The 14236-nt window shown below is 39.3% G+C and overlaps 1 protein-coding gene across 2 annotated transcripts in view; it reads left to right on the top strand.

The window, feature by feature from the left end:
* Positions 1–5823: 5823 nt before the first annotated feature.
* The window catches only part of ctu2 (cytosolic thiouridylase subunit 2 homolog (S. pombe)), a 9940-nt gene continuing 1527 nt past the window's right edge, over positions 5824–14236 (top strand). Inside the window, exons 1-13 of one of the 2 annotated variants that reach the window (XM_017432785.3) lie at positions 5824–6100; positions 7108–7182; positions 7294–7372; positions 8009–8068; positions 8212–8272; positions 8374–8483; positions 9934–10175; positions 11704–11839; positions 11968–12099; positions 12876–12967; positions 13080–13177; positions 13353–13421; positions 13644–13746. In XM_017432785.3, the coding sequence (XP_017288274.1) occupies positions 6045–6100; positions 7108–7182; positions 7294–7372; positions 8009–8068; positions 8212–8272; positions 8374–8483; positions 9934–10175; positions 11704–11839; positions 11968–12099; positions 12876–12967; positions 13080–13177; positions 13353–13421; positions 13644–13746 (1313 nt within the window). In that variant the 5' untranslated portion in view covers positions 5824–6044. Of the gene's footprint in view, positions 6101–7107; positions 7183–7293; positions 7373–8008; positions 8069–8211; positions 8273–8373; positions 8484–9933; positions 10176–11703; positions 11840–11967; positions 12100–12875; positions 12997–13079; positions 13178–13352; positions 13422–13643; positions 13747–14236 lie in introns of those variants that run through there. The other variant, XM_037973724.1, reaches the window with a different exon arrangement.

The following is a 14236-nucleotide window of genomic DNA, read 5'->3' as shown; positions in this document are numbered from 1 at the left end:
GACAGTCCACTGGTCTACAAAGTGCAGCATGGAGATGATTGTGAACACAACAGATGGAAAAGTATTTGTTGTACATGTACACACCATAAATATGGAGTCCAGCTGTGTTTCATGCAGCCAGTCACTGGAACCGTCTGAGTTCTGCTGGTCCTCTCTGAGGAATAATCATGAAGGATTAGCTCCCATTCTGTCTGTCCACACAGAGACAAACACAAAATAAAGGTCTAAAAAGTAATATCTAGATGTGAACAGTGGTTTAGATTACTCCTTGTAGTGGTAAAAGTTTACTGGTCCTGTTGCTGATTGGACCTTTCTCTTAACACCTGTTCATAAAGCTTCCCCTCCCTGCTAAAGGATCCTGGAGAAAGGCACACAGAGCCTGTCTGGATGGATGAGACTGGTTGAACTGGGCAATTCCCAGTGGGCCTATTTACAAGATGTGTCATGGAGCCATGAAACAGCTGAGCATTATCATCAGCATAAATAGTCTAAAAGCTAAGACCTCCAAGTGATTTTAATCAGTTGGGAGGAAAATGATGTCAGGAGATAAAGAACCATTAGTTTTGTAAAGAGGCGAAAGTTGTTTGATGAATCAAGTTGACCTGTAGGTTGGATTGAAACTGTGTTCAGGAAATATCTCTCTGCATATGGAAGATATGTCTAGGTGGACTTTACAGACACGGGATGTTTGAGTCTAAACTAAAATTAAAATTAACTGAACTAATATATGATTTGACACAATCTGCAACAACTTTTTTTTAAATTGGGGTTTTATAATGTCTTGAATGTTATTAAATTATGTTACAAATTAATAACATCCAATTGATTTGGAGTTTTACTTTTTTGTATAGTGCCCTGAGATTGCTTGTATTGAACTGGTGCTATATAGATAAAACAAATTTTAAAAAATTCAATTATATTGAGTGAGGAAGGCAATAAAAATATGTCAGACTGACACAGTTTACACATTTACAGAAATTAACTCACCTCTTTGGAACAAAAGGTTGCTCTGATTTAAAATCAGGATTAAGCTCCTTTGACTCATTGCTCTTATAGGACACACAGCTGGGTTCAGGTTTGAGTCTCTGCTGGATCCTGATGGAAAAACTCTCATTAAAACACATTCGGTCAAGTATTGCATGAATAGGATCTTAAAATATATGACTGTGATGCTTTTAAAGTAAAGAGCTGAGAAACGATCAAATGATTAAATTACAAACAACTACAACGACAATGAGTATCACACAATTCACATCAGAAACAATCCAGTGCTCTAATCATCCATCTTTTACATTTTCACAACTGTGTTTCTGGAAAACATCCAACACATAACACTTCACATCTGAACATACAAATGTGCCATCATAAATTGAAGTGACTCCAAAAGTTAATCAGGTGTAAATGTTCATCCAGTGATTGCTTTTGGAGAGTTTCATTAAGATCCATTTAGTGGTTCATGAGATATTTTGCTAACTAATAGACAAAAGGACACACAAACACATACAGACAGAAGCACAAAACATTATCGCTTTTAGCTGCAGGCAATAAAATGTCAATGTCAAACTGACTCAGTTTACACATTCACAGAAATTAACTCACCTCTTTGGAACAAAATGTTGCCTTGATTTAAAATCAATTCCATGATTCTTTGACACATTGCTCTTACAGGACACACAGCTGGGTGCAGGTTCAGGTTTGAGTCTCTGCTGGATGCTGACAGAAAAACTCTCATTAAAACACGTTTGGTCAAGAATTGCTTGAATAGGATCTTAAAATATATGACTGTGGTGCTTTCAAAGGAAAGAGCTGGAAAACAAAAAGAAAGAGATCAAATTACAAATAACTACAATGACAATAAGTATCAAATAATGCACATAATTTGTATATTATGCATTCTTGTGTTTCAGAACAGCCTCAGTCTAACTAACCCAGACTTTAGGTCAGGTGGTGTCAAAATGCAGGAAATTTGTTTTTAGGTTCATTAGTTTTTCCAGATAAGGCTGCAGGGACAAAGAGCTCTAACCAACAAGCTGGGGTCTCTCAGCTGATTCTGCAGCAATGTCTTACTGTTTGTGAGAACCCACGACACGATGCTGAGCTGCCTCTGTTCGCTTTATATGACCCACCGCAGAAGAACAGCAGCAACTTCATGAGGACACGGTTTTTGGGCCGATATAGCAGGAACTCTGTGTGAAAAGGACCGTGGACAGTTAGAGACGTCAGCTCACCTCTGATCTTTGCTCTGGCTCTCATGTTCCCCACACAGAGTGGTTTTAGAGGGAGGGACTCCCTCCTCTCTGTCCTCACACTGAGCCATGCTGCCGTGTTCACATCCACCTCAGCTCCCACACACTTTCTACCTTCACCTGCAGAGGAAACACAAAACGTTAATCCACACATCAACTCTAATCATCCTTTTCATCGTTTGTGTTGTCAAAACCTCCTCCTATGATTGGCTCTTTGTCTGTTTCATCTCAGATGGATGTAGTCAGACAGCAGAGTGAGGCAGAGGAAGCTGCTGTACTTCTACTGTCAGTCCACTAGATAGAGTCATGGAGCTGCAGCCCAGCACACACACATTTCCACTCACTGACACACACTGATTCACTTTGACAGGGAGCTTCAGTCCGTTCACATTCACTCAGTTCAACATTTAAAAACATTCCAGCTGACAGATGAAGCACCAGAGGATCATCAGTGTTCAAAGACTCATTCTTCATGTTCAGTTTTCGATAAATACACACAGTCTCACATGATACTTCTCAAATGGTACAAGGCATTTTATTAAGCAGATAAAAATGTCTAAATAAGTTCTCTTTTTAATACCATGAAGAAAGACTGCAGCTAAACCAAAAGTAACATATGACAACAAGCGACATGACTACTTGACTCTTTGTGTCAACAAACTAAAAGATGACGTTCAAAGAATGAAGTGATTCCAGTTTGACTGAAAGTATGACCGAAGGAGCTCCACCTTGTGGATCCTGATCAGTGAAACTGTGTCCTGCTGCAGCTGCACAGTGGAGGAAGTCCAAAGACTAAAGTGAAGCAGAATGAACACTGCATATATGGAACTGCTTCATGTCACAATCATCAGACTGTACAAGTGGAATATCTGCTCCATCAAAGCTCCACACAACTTCAGAACCTGACTGAAATCAAACACATTAATGTCCTTTTGTTTTGAAGGGAGTCATAGGAAGAAGCAGGAAGTTGTTGTGTCGGACTTTAATGGTGTAGAAAAAAGCAAAATTCAGCTGTTGATCATGTAGTTTTATTCCAGTTAGTTGATATTTCTTTCATTCTGTAGATTCACATTTAAACAGTAAGAGTGATAAAACCTTTTGTTGAAACAAGAAGTGAACGTATTCTCTAAACATCAGAGAGAAAAGCAAAGAGACAAAAAAAAAAGCAGAGAGAAAAACAAACAGAAAAGTTACTAAAGACTGTGTTAAAGTATGAAACAAAGTAAACTTACAGTTTGTTGTGTTGTGACCACAGGCAGACTGAGACACAGGTGAGCTGCTTCTTGGACTGAGTCAGAGCTTCACCTGGGACGGAGGAGGGACAGGTAGGAGGAGCAGCAACGACATGCCTTCAAATTCCTGAACAACAAAATCTGATCTGAAGAGTCCTGCTTCTCTCTGTCAGCCTCTTCCAGTTTAATCTGTTGTTTTGTTTTGATGTCTTCTTTGATTCAGCCTCTATATTCCACTCTGCCAGGGGCCACATGAATATTTTTCTTTATTTCTTTTTTTACCATGATTTCGATTCCAATTTCAACTCATGTTTGTGTGTTCAGATCTGACTGATCAGTTCAGACTCTCAGCTGTCTCTGTCCTGATCTGAGACACTTCACACTTTGGTTTCCTGCTCACACAAAAACTTGAAGGCCTAGTATTCCTTTCATGTCAGATTTTTAGTTTGGTATCATCTTATGTTAAGAAATAGAGTTGCAGCCATTTGTTTTTCAGTTGTCAGAAACGTTGACTTTATCCACGTCATCATATTCATGCTTTTAATAGTGCTTTAATCAAAGCAACTGAATTACTCACAGCTACAGTTATTTTGAAATTGACTGATATCGAAAATAAATATTACCTGTTTATTTTTGCTTTTTAAAACTGCACATTATGTCTAAAACATGTTTTAAACATTAGTGCCATCTGTTTTTCATTGTATTGTGCTTCAGAACATTTCAGGCTGCAGAGCTCCCGACAAACTAGCATTTTCAGATCTTCCTGCTGCTGTAACTGGAAATAAAATGTCTAATAAAAAAGAGACAAACCTGTTTGTCTGGAAGGAGCGGAACGTTTTCCTGCTGCTTTGCTTTTTTAGCTGAGCTGCTGTGATGTTCAAATTCTTCACGTTTCCTGATCGCTGCAGACAAACACACAAAAATGTCCTTTAAGATTTTGGTCATTAGCTTGAGCGTGTCCAAAGGATTCTTTTGAGGTCAATAATGAGAATCTCACGCAATTAAAAAGTCATATGGTCATAATTTCAATTGTATTTTCAACATTCATACACGTCAGAATAGGTCATTAGAGGTTGCAAAGTAATCTATCAGATTTCCACTTATCTCACGAAACCTATTTGTAAGAGAATGCCGCCAGCTGAAATTCCACCAAAAACGCTTGAATGCAACAGAAAAACAAAGTGTTTAATATAATCTCAATCTCTAAAGTCACACTGCATCTGAAGACTCAAAATGTTTTCTGAACCAGTGTGAGTTTGGCCAAAAACAACAACAACAACAACAACAAAAAAAAAAGTTATAAACCATATGATGATCCCAGATTTAAAATATATTTTCTATATGCCATACAAAATGAATGACAAGTGCTTTTATTTTTTTTTCCGTGTTTCTACTGAAAAAACAAGCTGGCAAATATTCTGGACAAACAAACACTAAGAGCTGACACAACAGATCTACGAGTACAACTGAATAAATGTGGCGTTTAAACGGTTACAATAAGGTTGTTCAACACACCAGAATATATCTGTATAAAACCCAAAGACTTGTTGAGAATAGAAGGAAACAACGTGTTATCTGAAAACGGATCACTGTGTTAAACAGACAGTCGCAATGCTAAAAATGCAGTCATCGTAATAACAACCAGCTGAACATGTGTTTCTTCACTGTAGCATGCAGTTTGTAGTTTCACACTATTGTTTTCCTGTTTTTTTAGATTTTGTATGTTTCTACAATCTATTTACTTCAGCATACTTTGTTTTAGATTAGCCTTTCATATATCAGAATGTTCAGCTTATTCAGGAGATGGATGCCATGACCTTTGGTTTTTGTAACTTTTATACTTTTCAAAGTACCTAATGATATTTACATTTTTTTCTACACAGAAACACATTGAGATCTCTTCAATTCCTATGAAAACATTGTTCTCTTTATCATTTGATTCAGCATACTTCAGCTTTTCTATTTTTGTCTTTTAAGATTTTTAGTTACCCTTTTTATACTTTAAGGTTTTAGCTAGACTTTTGCTCCTTTTGGCTTTTAACCAGTGCTCTTCTTTTAGCTTTTAGCTTGTGTGCTGCTTTTGCTTTAACAACTCAGCTTCAGTCTGTCAGAAAACTGAAAGTGCTTTTCCTCGAACCTTTGTAAAATGATTGATTTATTATTTTACATTTGAATTTTCAATAAATAAATCACCATGGGCATTTGACTAATTTAAACCTTTTTTGACCGAAAGCAATTGATAAGACTTTTATTTTTCGGTGTTTCACACAGTATTCCTGTTGGTGGCGGTGTTGCCCTTTCAGCTGGCTCGCTAACTAAAAGGCGTCTTACGTCATCAAAAGGTGTCGACGCGCAGACACGAGGAGTTTGTTGTTGTCAGGAGGGAAGTCTAGCAGTTGTTTTAATATTGCTGTAAAGGTGAGACGACGTGCTCTGAATGAAAAACACGCTGACATTTCACGGCTCTGTCTGCTGAACCTTACACTTGCTGACAGCTTGGATTCAGAACCGGAACCGGACCCAGAACCGAAGCATTAGCGGTCTGACGGTCTGTTAAAGAGCAGAAATGTGTCAGGTGGACGAGGAGTACCATCACCAGCTGGAGAGCACGGACAGGCCCAGGTAGGCTGCTCAGGCAGAAGAGAAATGAATCTAAAATATTAGGCGTAACACACAGTTATGTAAGGTCGGCTCTCAGTTTATTTTATTACATCTGACTAAATATTCTAGCTACTAGCTAGGCTAGGCTAGCTTGAATGGCTGGTGTATTATGTAGGAGATAAAAAAGATCAATGAGAGTTTGCATGTGCACACTCTGCAGTCTGGGGGGGATTTGAGAGAAAACCATAAAGCTGTGAGAGCATGGTGAAAGGAGACAAAAAATGCCTACTTGTTGATGCATGATGTGAAGGTGTGGATTGTTGTATATGTGGATATGTGTTCTCTTTTTTGCAAATTTAATCTAAGTCGTATGATGTTCTGCCACAAAAAGACATCATGCACATTTCATGATAAAGCCGAATGGTTTGATCAGTTTTTAATTAAAAAAAATACTTTTTCCAAAGCTTAGCAAAGTGAAAACTTCTAGAAATAGAAGAATAACAGGTGAATACTAATAAGGGTGCTGCCATCCTGAATTTGTCAGCAGTGCCTAAGACAATCTAGTGATCCTTAGTGAATGTTAAAAGCCCTGCTATCCAATCATTTATTAATTTGAGAAACATTACTCCAACATCACTGTAGCTGTATTTTGTCTTTGTTTTTTTTACTGGGAAAAAATTTACTCAAATTAAAATCAAGTCTAAAACCAAATATCCTATATTTTTATTTGCCAAAGCTAAATACGTGCATTCAATATGCAATAAATTTACTCCCGTAATAAGCTTTTGCAACATAGATTAAATTTCTTTCTATGAACAATTGTCCTTCCTGAACACATAAAATTGTTAGTTTATAAATCTGCCAACAATAGAGACAGTTGACATGACTTCCTTCAAGGAATGCTAGTTTTTTTCCTTTTTAGTTAACTCATTCTCAGTCTGGAATATGCACTGTTTCCATATTTTCCCAGCTGTACTGTTCAGATTTTTAAATAAAAAGTGCTGTTTGTTCCTCTTTTTTCCCTCTAGTGTTTCTAAGAAATGTGTGAAATGTAAAGAGCTGTTGGCAGCAGTGGTCATCAGAGCTGGAGATGCATTCTGCAGGTAAGACATCTGTTTATAATGATGTAGACAATATTGTGCTACCCACTAGACTGGTGGTGCGGGATAGGGGTGTTGATGTTCCACCTAAAACAATTTCTCTGCCTTTGTCAGGAGCTGTTTCAAAGAGAGCTTTATTCACAAGTTCAGAGCCATGTTGGGTAAAACCAGAGTCATTTTCCCTGGAGAAAAGGTGAGCACATCAGAGCAAGACGTGTTTATCTTGTTTATGTTCTTCTAAAGAGATGTTATGGGACACTAAGCAGGAGCAAGCGACCAATGATGTGTTTTAACTTGGTGATTAAGACATTTGGTGGCCAAATCACACCCACCTTACAAGCAAACAAGTGAAAATAAGATTTGAATGAGTCGGTAACACTGTTGAAGCAGTTCAGGAGTTTAGATTATCCAAATCAAATAATGTCTGTTTTTCTTCAGATTAGGGAACTTTATCTCCGTCTGTGTTTGTACCTTCAGGCTGTTTACCGAGGCCTCTACAGAAACATGGATTTTTAGGCAGATAAATCTGGGGTTTATATCTTACGCACATTATCGTGGACTTTAGATAGTTTCCCACCTTTTCTCACACTTTTTTTTGTACTGCTGAAGATCAGTGTTTTGATCCCAGACTTCATCTATTATGTTCGGCTAAACTACTAAAACATACATTCCATAATGCAATGACTGGGAGAAAGGCAGGAGGAGATGGGTTGAAGACGGGAACCTGGGATGATGTGCAGTCTGTTAAAAATGATGAAAACGTGAACAAGAAATGCTTTCGATGATGTAATCAGTTGTTTGTAGCAGTGAGTGTATCCTGTGTTTGTAGGTGCTGCTGGCTGTATCTGGAGGTCCGTCTTCCTGCTCAATGCTCCGTCAAGTTCAAGAGGTTTAAATGATTCAGTCTTTTCCAGCCAGACTCAACTGAGACTCTGATCTGATATTAATGATGTGTTCCAGTCTCTCCACCCTTTTGCTGATAATCTATCCACACTATGTTTAATTTATGGGGTTTTTTTGTCCTCATCTCAGGGCGTGAGTCAGAACGCTCACAAAAAGCTAAGATTCTTGCCCGGTATCGTCTACGTTGATGGTAAAGGAAATCAGGTTTTACTCGGGGTTAAAACGTTTTCTGTATGCCTGGAGGAATTCTGTCAAAAACGTCTTACTTTGATTCTATGCCTGTGTTCCCAGAGGGGGGCGCTGTGGGTCTGTCGAAACAGGAGAGAGAAAGGACGATGTCTGAGCTCCGGGACATTTTCAGATCTACTGGTTTCCCCTTCTACATCCTTCCTCTTGAACAGGTCAGCATGAATGCAGGGAGAGTCAGCTGAAATGCAGCCCACTTAAGTCAATTCAAGTTGAAAAGGCTGCTTTTAAGTGTGTTAGGATATATAGAATGATGGAAGAAAATAAAGTCCACACTCGGTCAATTTTAAGGTTTTACATATCAGGACATAATAAAACTGACCTCTCAAGTGTACAAAAACATACAACAAAGTCCACCAGGTCGTTCATTAAAACATAACTAAGTGGAAATGGAAAAGCTCTGTGTAAAAATAAAATAAAAATAATTTAAAAATAAGTTCACCTTTATTACTTCTATAGGGTTTAAGAGGGAAAGTAGCAGCCAGGTGCTCCATTTAAGACAGCTTCTAATTTTCTGAGGAGTTGATGTGCTAGCAGATTCACCCCCAGGTCAGACCGTGCAGTGCTCAGAGGGATAAAAAAACAAGAGCTCCATCTCAGACTCTACAGGTCTCAGTTAGCAGGTTAAAGTTAATAAGACAATTAGAAAAATGGGCTTGTATACAAATGTTTCAGGAGAAAAACTCAGCAGTATGAGTGGGGGTTTGTAAAGTTGCATCTAACTGAACCACAAGTCCTCCGGACAGATGAGAGCAAATTAGAGATATTTACCAAATATTTACAACAACATGTTTAGCAAAAACCTAACAGCATATCAACACAAACCCCTCATACCAACTGTAAAGCACGGTGGTGGAGGGCTGATGATTTGGGCTAGTTTGCAGCCACAGGACCTGACCACCTTCCAGTCGTTAAGTCAACCATGAACTCCGCTGTAGACCAAAGGATTTAGGAGGAAACTGTGAGGCCGTCTGTGTGACAGCTGAAGCTTGGACCAAAGTGGCTCAATAGGACCATGGTCCCAAACACAGCAGCTGATCTGCAACAAAAGGACCGAAGAAGTGGTCCAGTCAAAGTCCAGACCTCAGAAATGCTGAAGAGAGCTATACAGAAACAAACGTCTGTAAACCTCAATGAACCGAAGCAACTTTGTAAAGAAGAGTGGGCCAAAATTCCTCCACAGCCATGTTTAAAATGGATTAAGTCATAGAGAAGACCACCACTGAGAATTATTATTGGTTCCTGTTGTTCTACAGTCTGTTGGATCATGAGCTGTATTTAGTTTTTCCACACAGCTCTTTTATTTTTGCTTTGTTTTTGTTTTAATGAATAACAACAATGGTGGAATCTGTTGTGTGTTTTTGTACGTTTCAGGTTAGATATGAATCATTTTAGAACTCGTAAAGGGTTTTATTATGTCGTAAAACACAAAACCCTGAATTTTAAAAAGGATGGACTTTGATTCTGATGACTTTTGATGTCTCCTCTCTGGATAAATGTATTTTAACAACCCAATCTAAAGTGAACGCTGCAGCTATAAAAACTAGAACAGCATATTTTGTAAATGACGCTGATAACTGAGCACATCCTCAAACTTCCTTTAAGGTTCTGGACCTTCCCAGTTCAGTTGTGGTGCCAGCGCCGCCACTTTCCGAACCACCGACTGGCTCCTACAAAGCAGCCGTGGACCACTTCCTTCAAACCGGCAGCAGAAACGATACGACGAGTCAGGAGCAAGAAGAGATGTCTCTGCCTGATGTTTCGGAGTCCCGGACCCGTTCACTGCAGCAGCTGATTGGTTCTGCCAAGTCTCTGACTGCCAGAGAAGACCTGCTGAGCACTTTAAGGTCAGATAGACTTCTTGGTGTCATAGGAGACTAGTTCAGTCTGCTGTGGTGGATCTCAGGGGTTCCGAGGTTTATCTGGTTGTTCATATGATGTAAAACACAATTCTGTCTCTTTTATCATGTCTGATGACACAGTTGTTATCCATTATTATTTTATAAGGAACTAAATCATGTTTTATTTCTTATCAGTACACAATTCTAGGAGTTTTGTTCCAATTAGTCACGTTGTTGTTGGGTTTGATGAGATTTCAGGAGTGTTGTTCTGTATTAATGTTTAATTACACTGATTTGAAAAGTTATTACGATTGGGTAGGAATGAGTTGATTAATTTTCAGCAAGTCCTGGAGCCCTTACTGAAAGAGTAACTACGCAAAAAATGTAGAACGTAATTCAGTCATCTGTTAATTTCAGTGCAGATATACAAGTTGCCTGATGTTTGCAGGTTTTATTTCATGTACCGTATTTTCTGCACTATAGGGCACACTGGATTATAAGACACACTATCAATGAATGGTCCATTTTCGAACTTTTGTCATACATAAGGCTCACCGGACTACAACGTGCATCGTCACCTCCCAATATTTGTGACTTTGTGCGGACCGCGCACCGTGCTCCATTCAAAATGGAGGATTTTGGTGCTCTAGCGGAGCTGGTTCGCCTGTATCAGCATTTATATGATCCCTCTATGAGAGATCACAGAGATAATCAAACGGTTCAAAACTCACGGAAGGATACTGCACCGACGTAAGCGTCAAGTATAAATGCCTACACCTGCGCCTATAACTGAGCCTTAATGCTGCAAACGGTGCAGCTTTGTAGTTTAACCAAAGTCGTACTAAAACATTACGACTTCTTCCATATGTAAGGCGCTCCGGATTATAAAGTGCACTGTCGCTTTTTGAGAAAATTGAAGGCTTTTAAGTGTGCCTTGTAGACCAGAATATACATCATGATTCAGATTTTATAGTAGGTTTAAATAAAATACAAGAAAGTGGCAAAATTCAAATTTTGTACCTTAATGTCTTTATTTTTATGTGGATTTGATTCTATACTGAGGATTCTACCTTTTTAAAGGTTCCACTTCATCTTTTATTTTATTGCTACATGTATTCAAGTTGTTATCAAACACTTCTGGAGATGATGGAGAACGTTGCCCACTCTTTAAGGCAACGAAGCAGCGACCAAACCATAATACTTTCACCACCATGCTTGAGTAATCTTAAGGATGGTGGCGTTTACGATTGTTGTGGATAATTTTTTGCTTTATCTCCATAAAATAAGCCAAAGTTTCCTACACTGATTTAGAGTTATTAACTGCCTCCTCTGTCAGGATTTATCAAAGGAAGGCCCTGAAAGTTGACGTTAGTGAGCAGAAGTCATCAGTGTGCGTCGACCTTGTTGTAGGATCGACGTGATTTAAGTCGGGTGGTTTTAATGTTGTGGCTGTGCATCATCAGCACAGTGTTGGGCAGACTAAGGTGTTTAATCTCAAACCAGCCGATCCCAGCTGTGTCTTGTCTCCTCAAAGGCAGCATTTGCTGGTGCACGCAGCTCGGACTGAAGGCTACAGCAAACTCATGCTGGGAGACAACTGCACCAGGCTGGCCGTTAAACTGCTCACCAGTATTTCACTGGGCCGGGGAGCCCAGCTGGCTCAGGACACGGTGCGTATGAAGGCACGAGGAAGAAGGACGGGCAGCAATTAAGTCTTTCTTTCCTTTTTCAGACGACACAAACAGTGGAAATAACAGTAAACCTAACATAAACAAACCATCTTGTTTTCCGTTTTTAGGGTTTCTCCGACTCCAGATATGGTGACGTTGTGTCAGTGAGGCCGATGAGGGACTACTCAGCTAAAGAAATTGCTTTCTACAATCACATGTTCAGCGTTCCCTCTGTTGTCATACCAAGCCTGGAGACGAAGGTGAGATCAGCACCAGCACAGGAAAAAAAACCACACTCTTTCCTTTATTTGTTTGTTTTATCTAAGATAAAGAAGGAAAGACTTTGCTTTTGTATCTTTGATAGAATAGTTTGCTTTCTCTGCCTTTAACTCATCGTTTGTAGTGCAGTTTTTCTTCTTTTGCTGCTTTTTCTACACTTATTTAAAGGAATGGTTTTGATATTTTGTAGTGGAGTTATGTGGACAAGCTATGAGCAAATAATATCTTATTTTCTAACAAACAACACTTTAGAATATAGATATATGAATAAAATGAAAACACTAAAACAAAATGACATTTTGTTTGTATTTTCACACGTAATAACACCTGTTTTAAACACATTTATATTTAGTTAATGTCTGTTAGTTGACGTTTAACATCTGTAGCCCAATCTACATGCTTCATCCCTTGTCTTATTCTACTTGTACTGTAGTGGTATTGCCATGCATCTGTTGTATAAAACTGGAAGGAAATGCTCAGATTAGCCCCTTTGAGAGCCACTGTAGAGAAGCTTAAGAAGCACACGTGGCTCCAGAGCGGTGAGTGAGTTGCTGATTTCCTTTGGATGATTAAAACGAGAAGGAAATACCTCAAATGGTGAAAGAGAACAAATAAACCATTTATAAAACAGACATTTCTAAGTCTGTAAAAACAAGCTGACCCTTATTTACTACCTTCATGCCTCTACTAGCTTGATCATTTTAACTACAGCAGTTTTGTGTGTGTGTGTGTGTGTGTGTGTGTGTTCATCCCATAGGCACCAGAGAAGGCCAGCATCCAGCGTCTAACAGAGAGCTTCGTCACGAAACTGCAGGTGGACTTTCCATCGACCGTGAGCACCATCTACAGGTCCGTAGCCACAGGCGTCCTTCATGTCGGTGTGTGTCCGTGTAACACAGTTTCTGTACTGACGAAGTGTTTTCTACACTCGCTGAACCCGCTTCCATCATGTGTCCTGTAGAACCAGCGAGAAGCTGCAGACTGCGGGCAGGAGCTCCTCTCCTGCTGCTGATCGTGGCAGATGTCTGCTCTGCATGTGCAGCCTGGATACTGCTGTTGGTGAGAGACACTAGCAGCTAACGGCTAACCTTTAGCCTCGTACAACAGAGACACACACACACACGGATGAATCATGTGGTCTTATACAGAGAAAAGCATTATTATTCCACACATAAATGAAGTGTTTTTTTTCCTTTCTATGTGACATCTTGTTGCTGCTTCTTGTTTTCTTCAGAAAAGGCTTCAGCCCTCCAGGCCACACTGATCTCAGAGCAGCTCTCTCATACTAAAATACAAAACCCAGGTAAAAAAAAAATCTTTTATCAGTGTCGAGATTTCACCTCAGAGTACACATCCAGTAAATCTCCTGTAGTCTTTATTTGTCATGAGTAGAGAATTAGCTTAAAACCTTATTTTAATGTCAATTCTGATTTATTGTTTTTAAAGCATGCATTTTAGTAGAACACTAAGTTGTTTCTTAGTTTTAGGGTATTAATGGAATATGTGTTTGTATTTTGTTTTGAAGGTCCAGTGAAGCCAGAAGTACCTCTTCCTGCTGAGCAGCACTGTTCCTCATCAGGAGAGGAGGATTGTGGGGGAACAGGAAGCAGCTGCTGTTCCTCTGTTAAGTAAGTGCTTTGTTTGTGTGAGTCACATTTAGCAGCAGGTATTCTGTGTTTGTGTCTCTGTCCCGTCCTCAGCCCCCACCCAGTCGATGCGTCCCCCCCATCCTGAGCCTGGTTCTGGTGGCTCTTCCTGTTAAAAAGGAGTTCACTCTTCTGTCCTCAGGATGAGGATTTGAATCAAAGTGAAAGCGAGAAGCAGTCCATTGTATATTTTTATAAAGGTTACATTAAAACACTCTCATACAGCACTGTGCAGAAGTCTTAAACCACCCCTAATTCCTTTATAGGTTGCCTCCAAGGAGCCTGACTTTCTTGTAATCTTTTAAAGTTGGTCAGCAGTTCTCCAGGTTTTCTGAGGCTCTTACACAAACAGCTGTATGGGAGGAAACTGGAGTTCCCAGTTTTTGTCTCAGTCATTCATAAGACTGAAGTAAATTACTTTGAAAGAAAAAAATATATATTTTGTCTGAAAATGGCCAGGCACTGGACTTAA

Source organism: Kryptolebias marmoratus, linkage group LG22, assembly GCF_001649575.2.
Source record: "Kryptolebias marmoratus isolate JLee-2015 linkage group LG22, ASM164957v2, whole genome shotgun sequence".
In the NCBI taxonomy this organism is placed as follows: domain Eukaryota; kingdom Metazoa; phylum Chordata; class Actinopteri; order Cyprinodontiformes; family Rivulidae; genus Kryptolebias; species Kryptolebias marmoratus.
The sequence above is the reverse complement of the archived record's forward strand: the minus strand, read 5'-3'. Positions and strand labels throughout refer to the sequence as shown.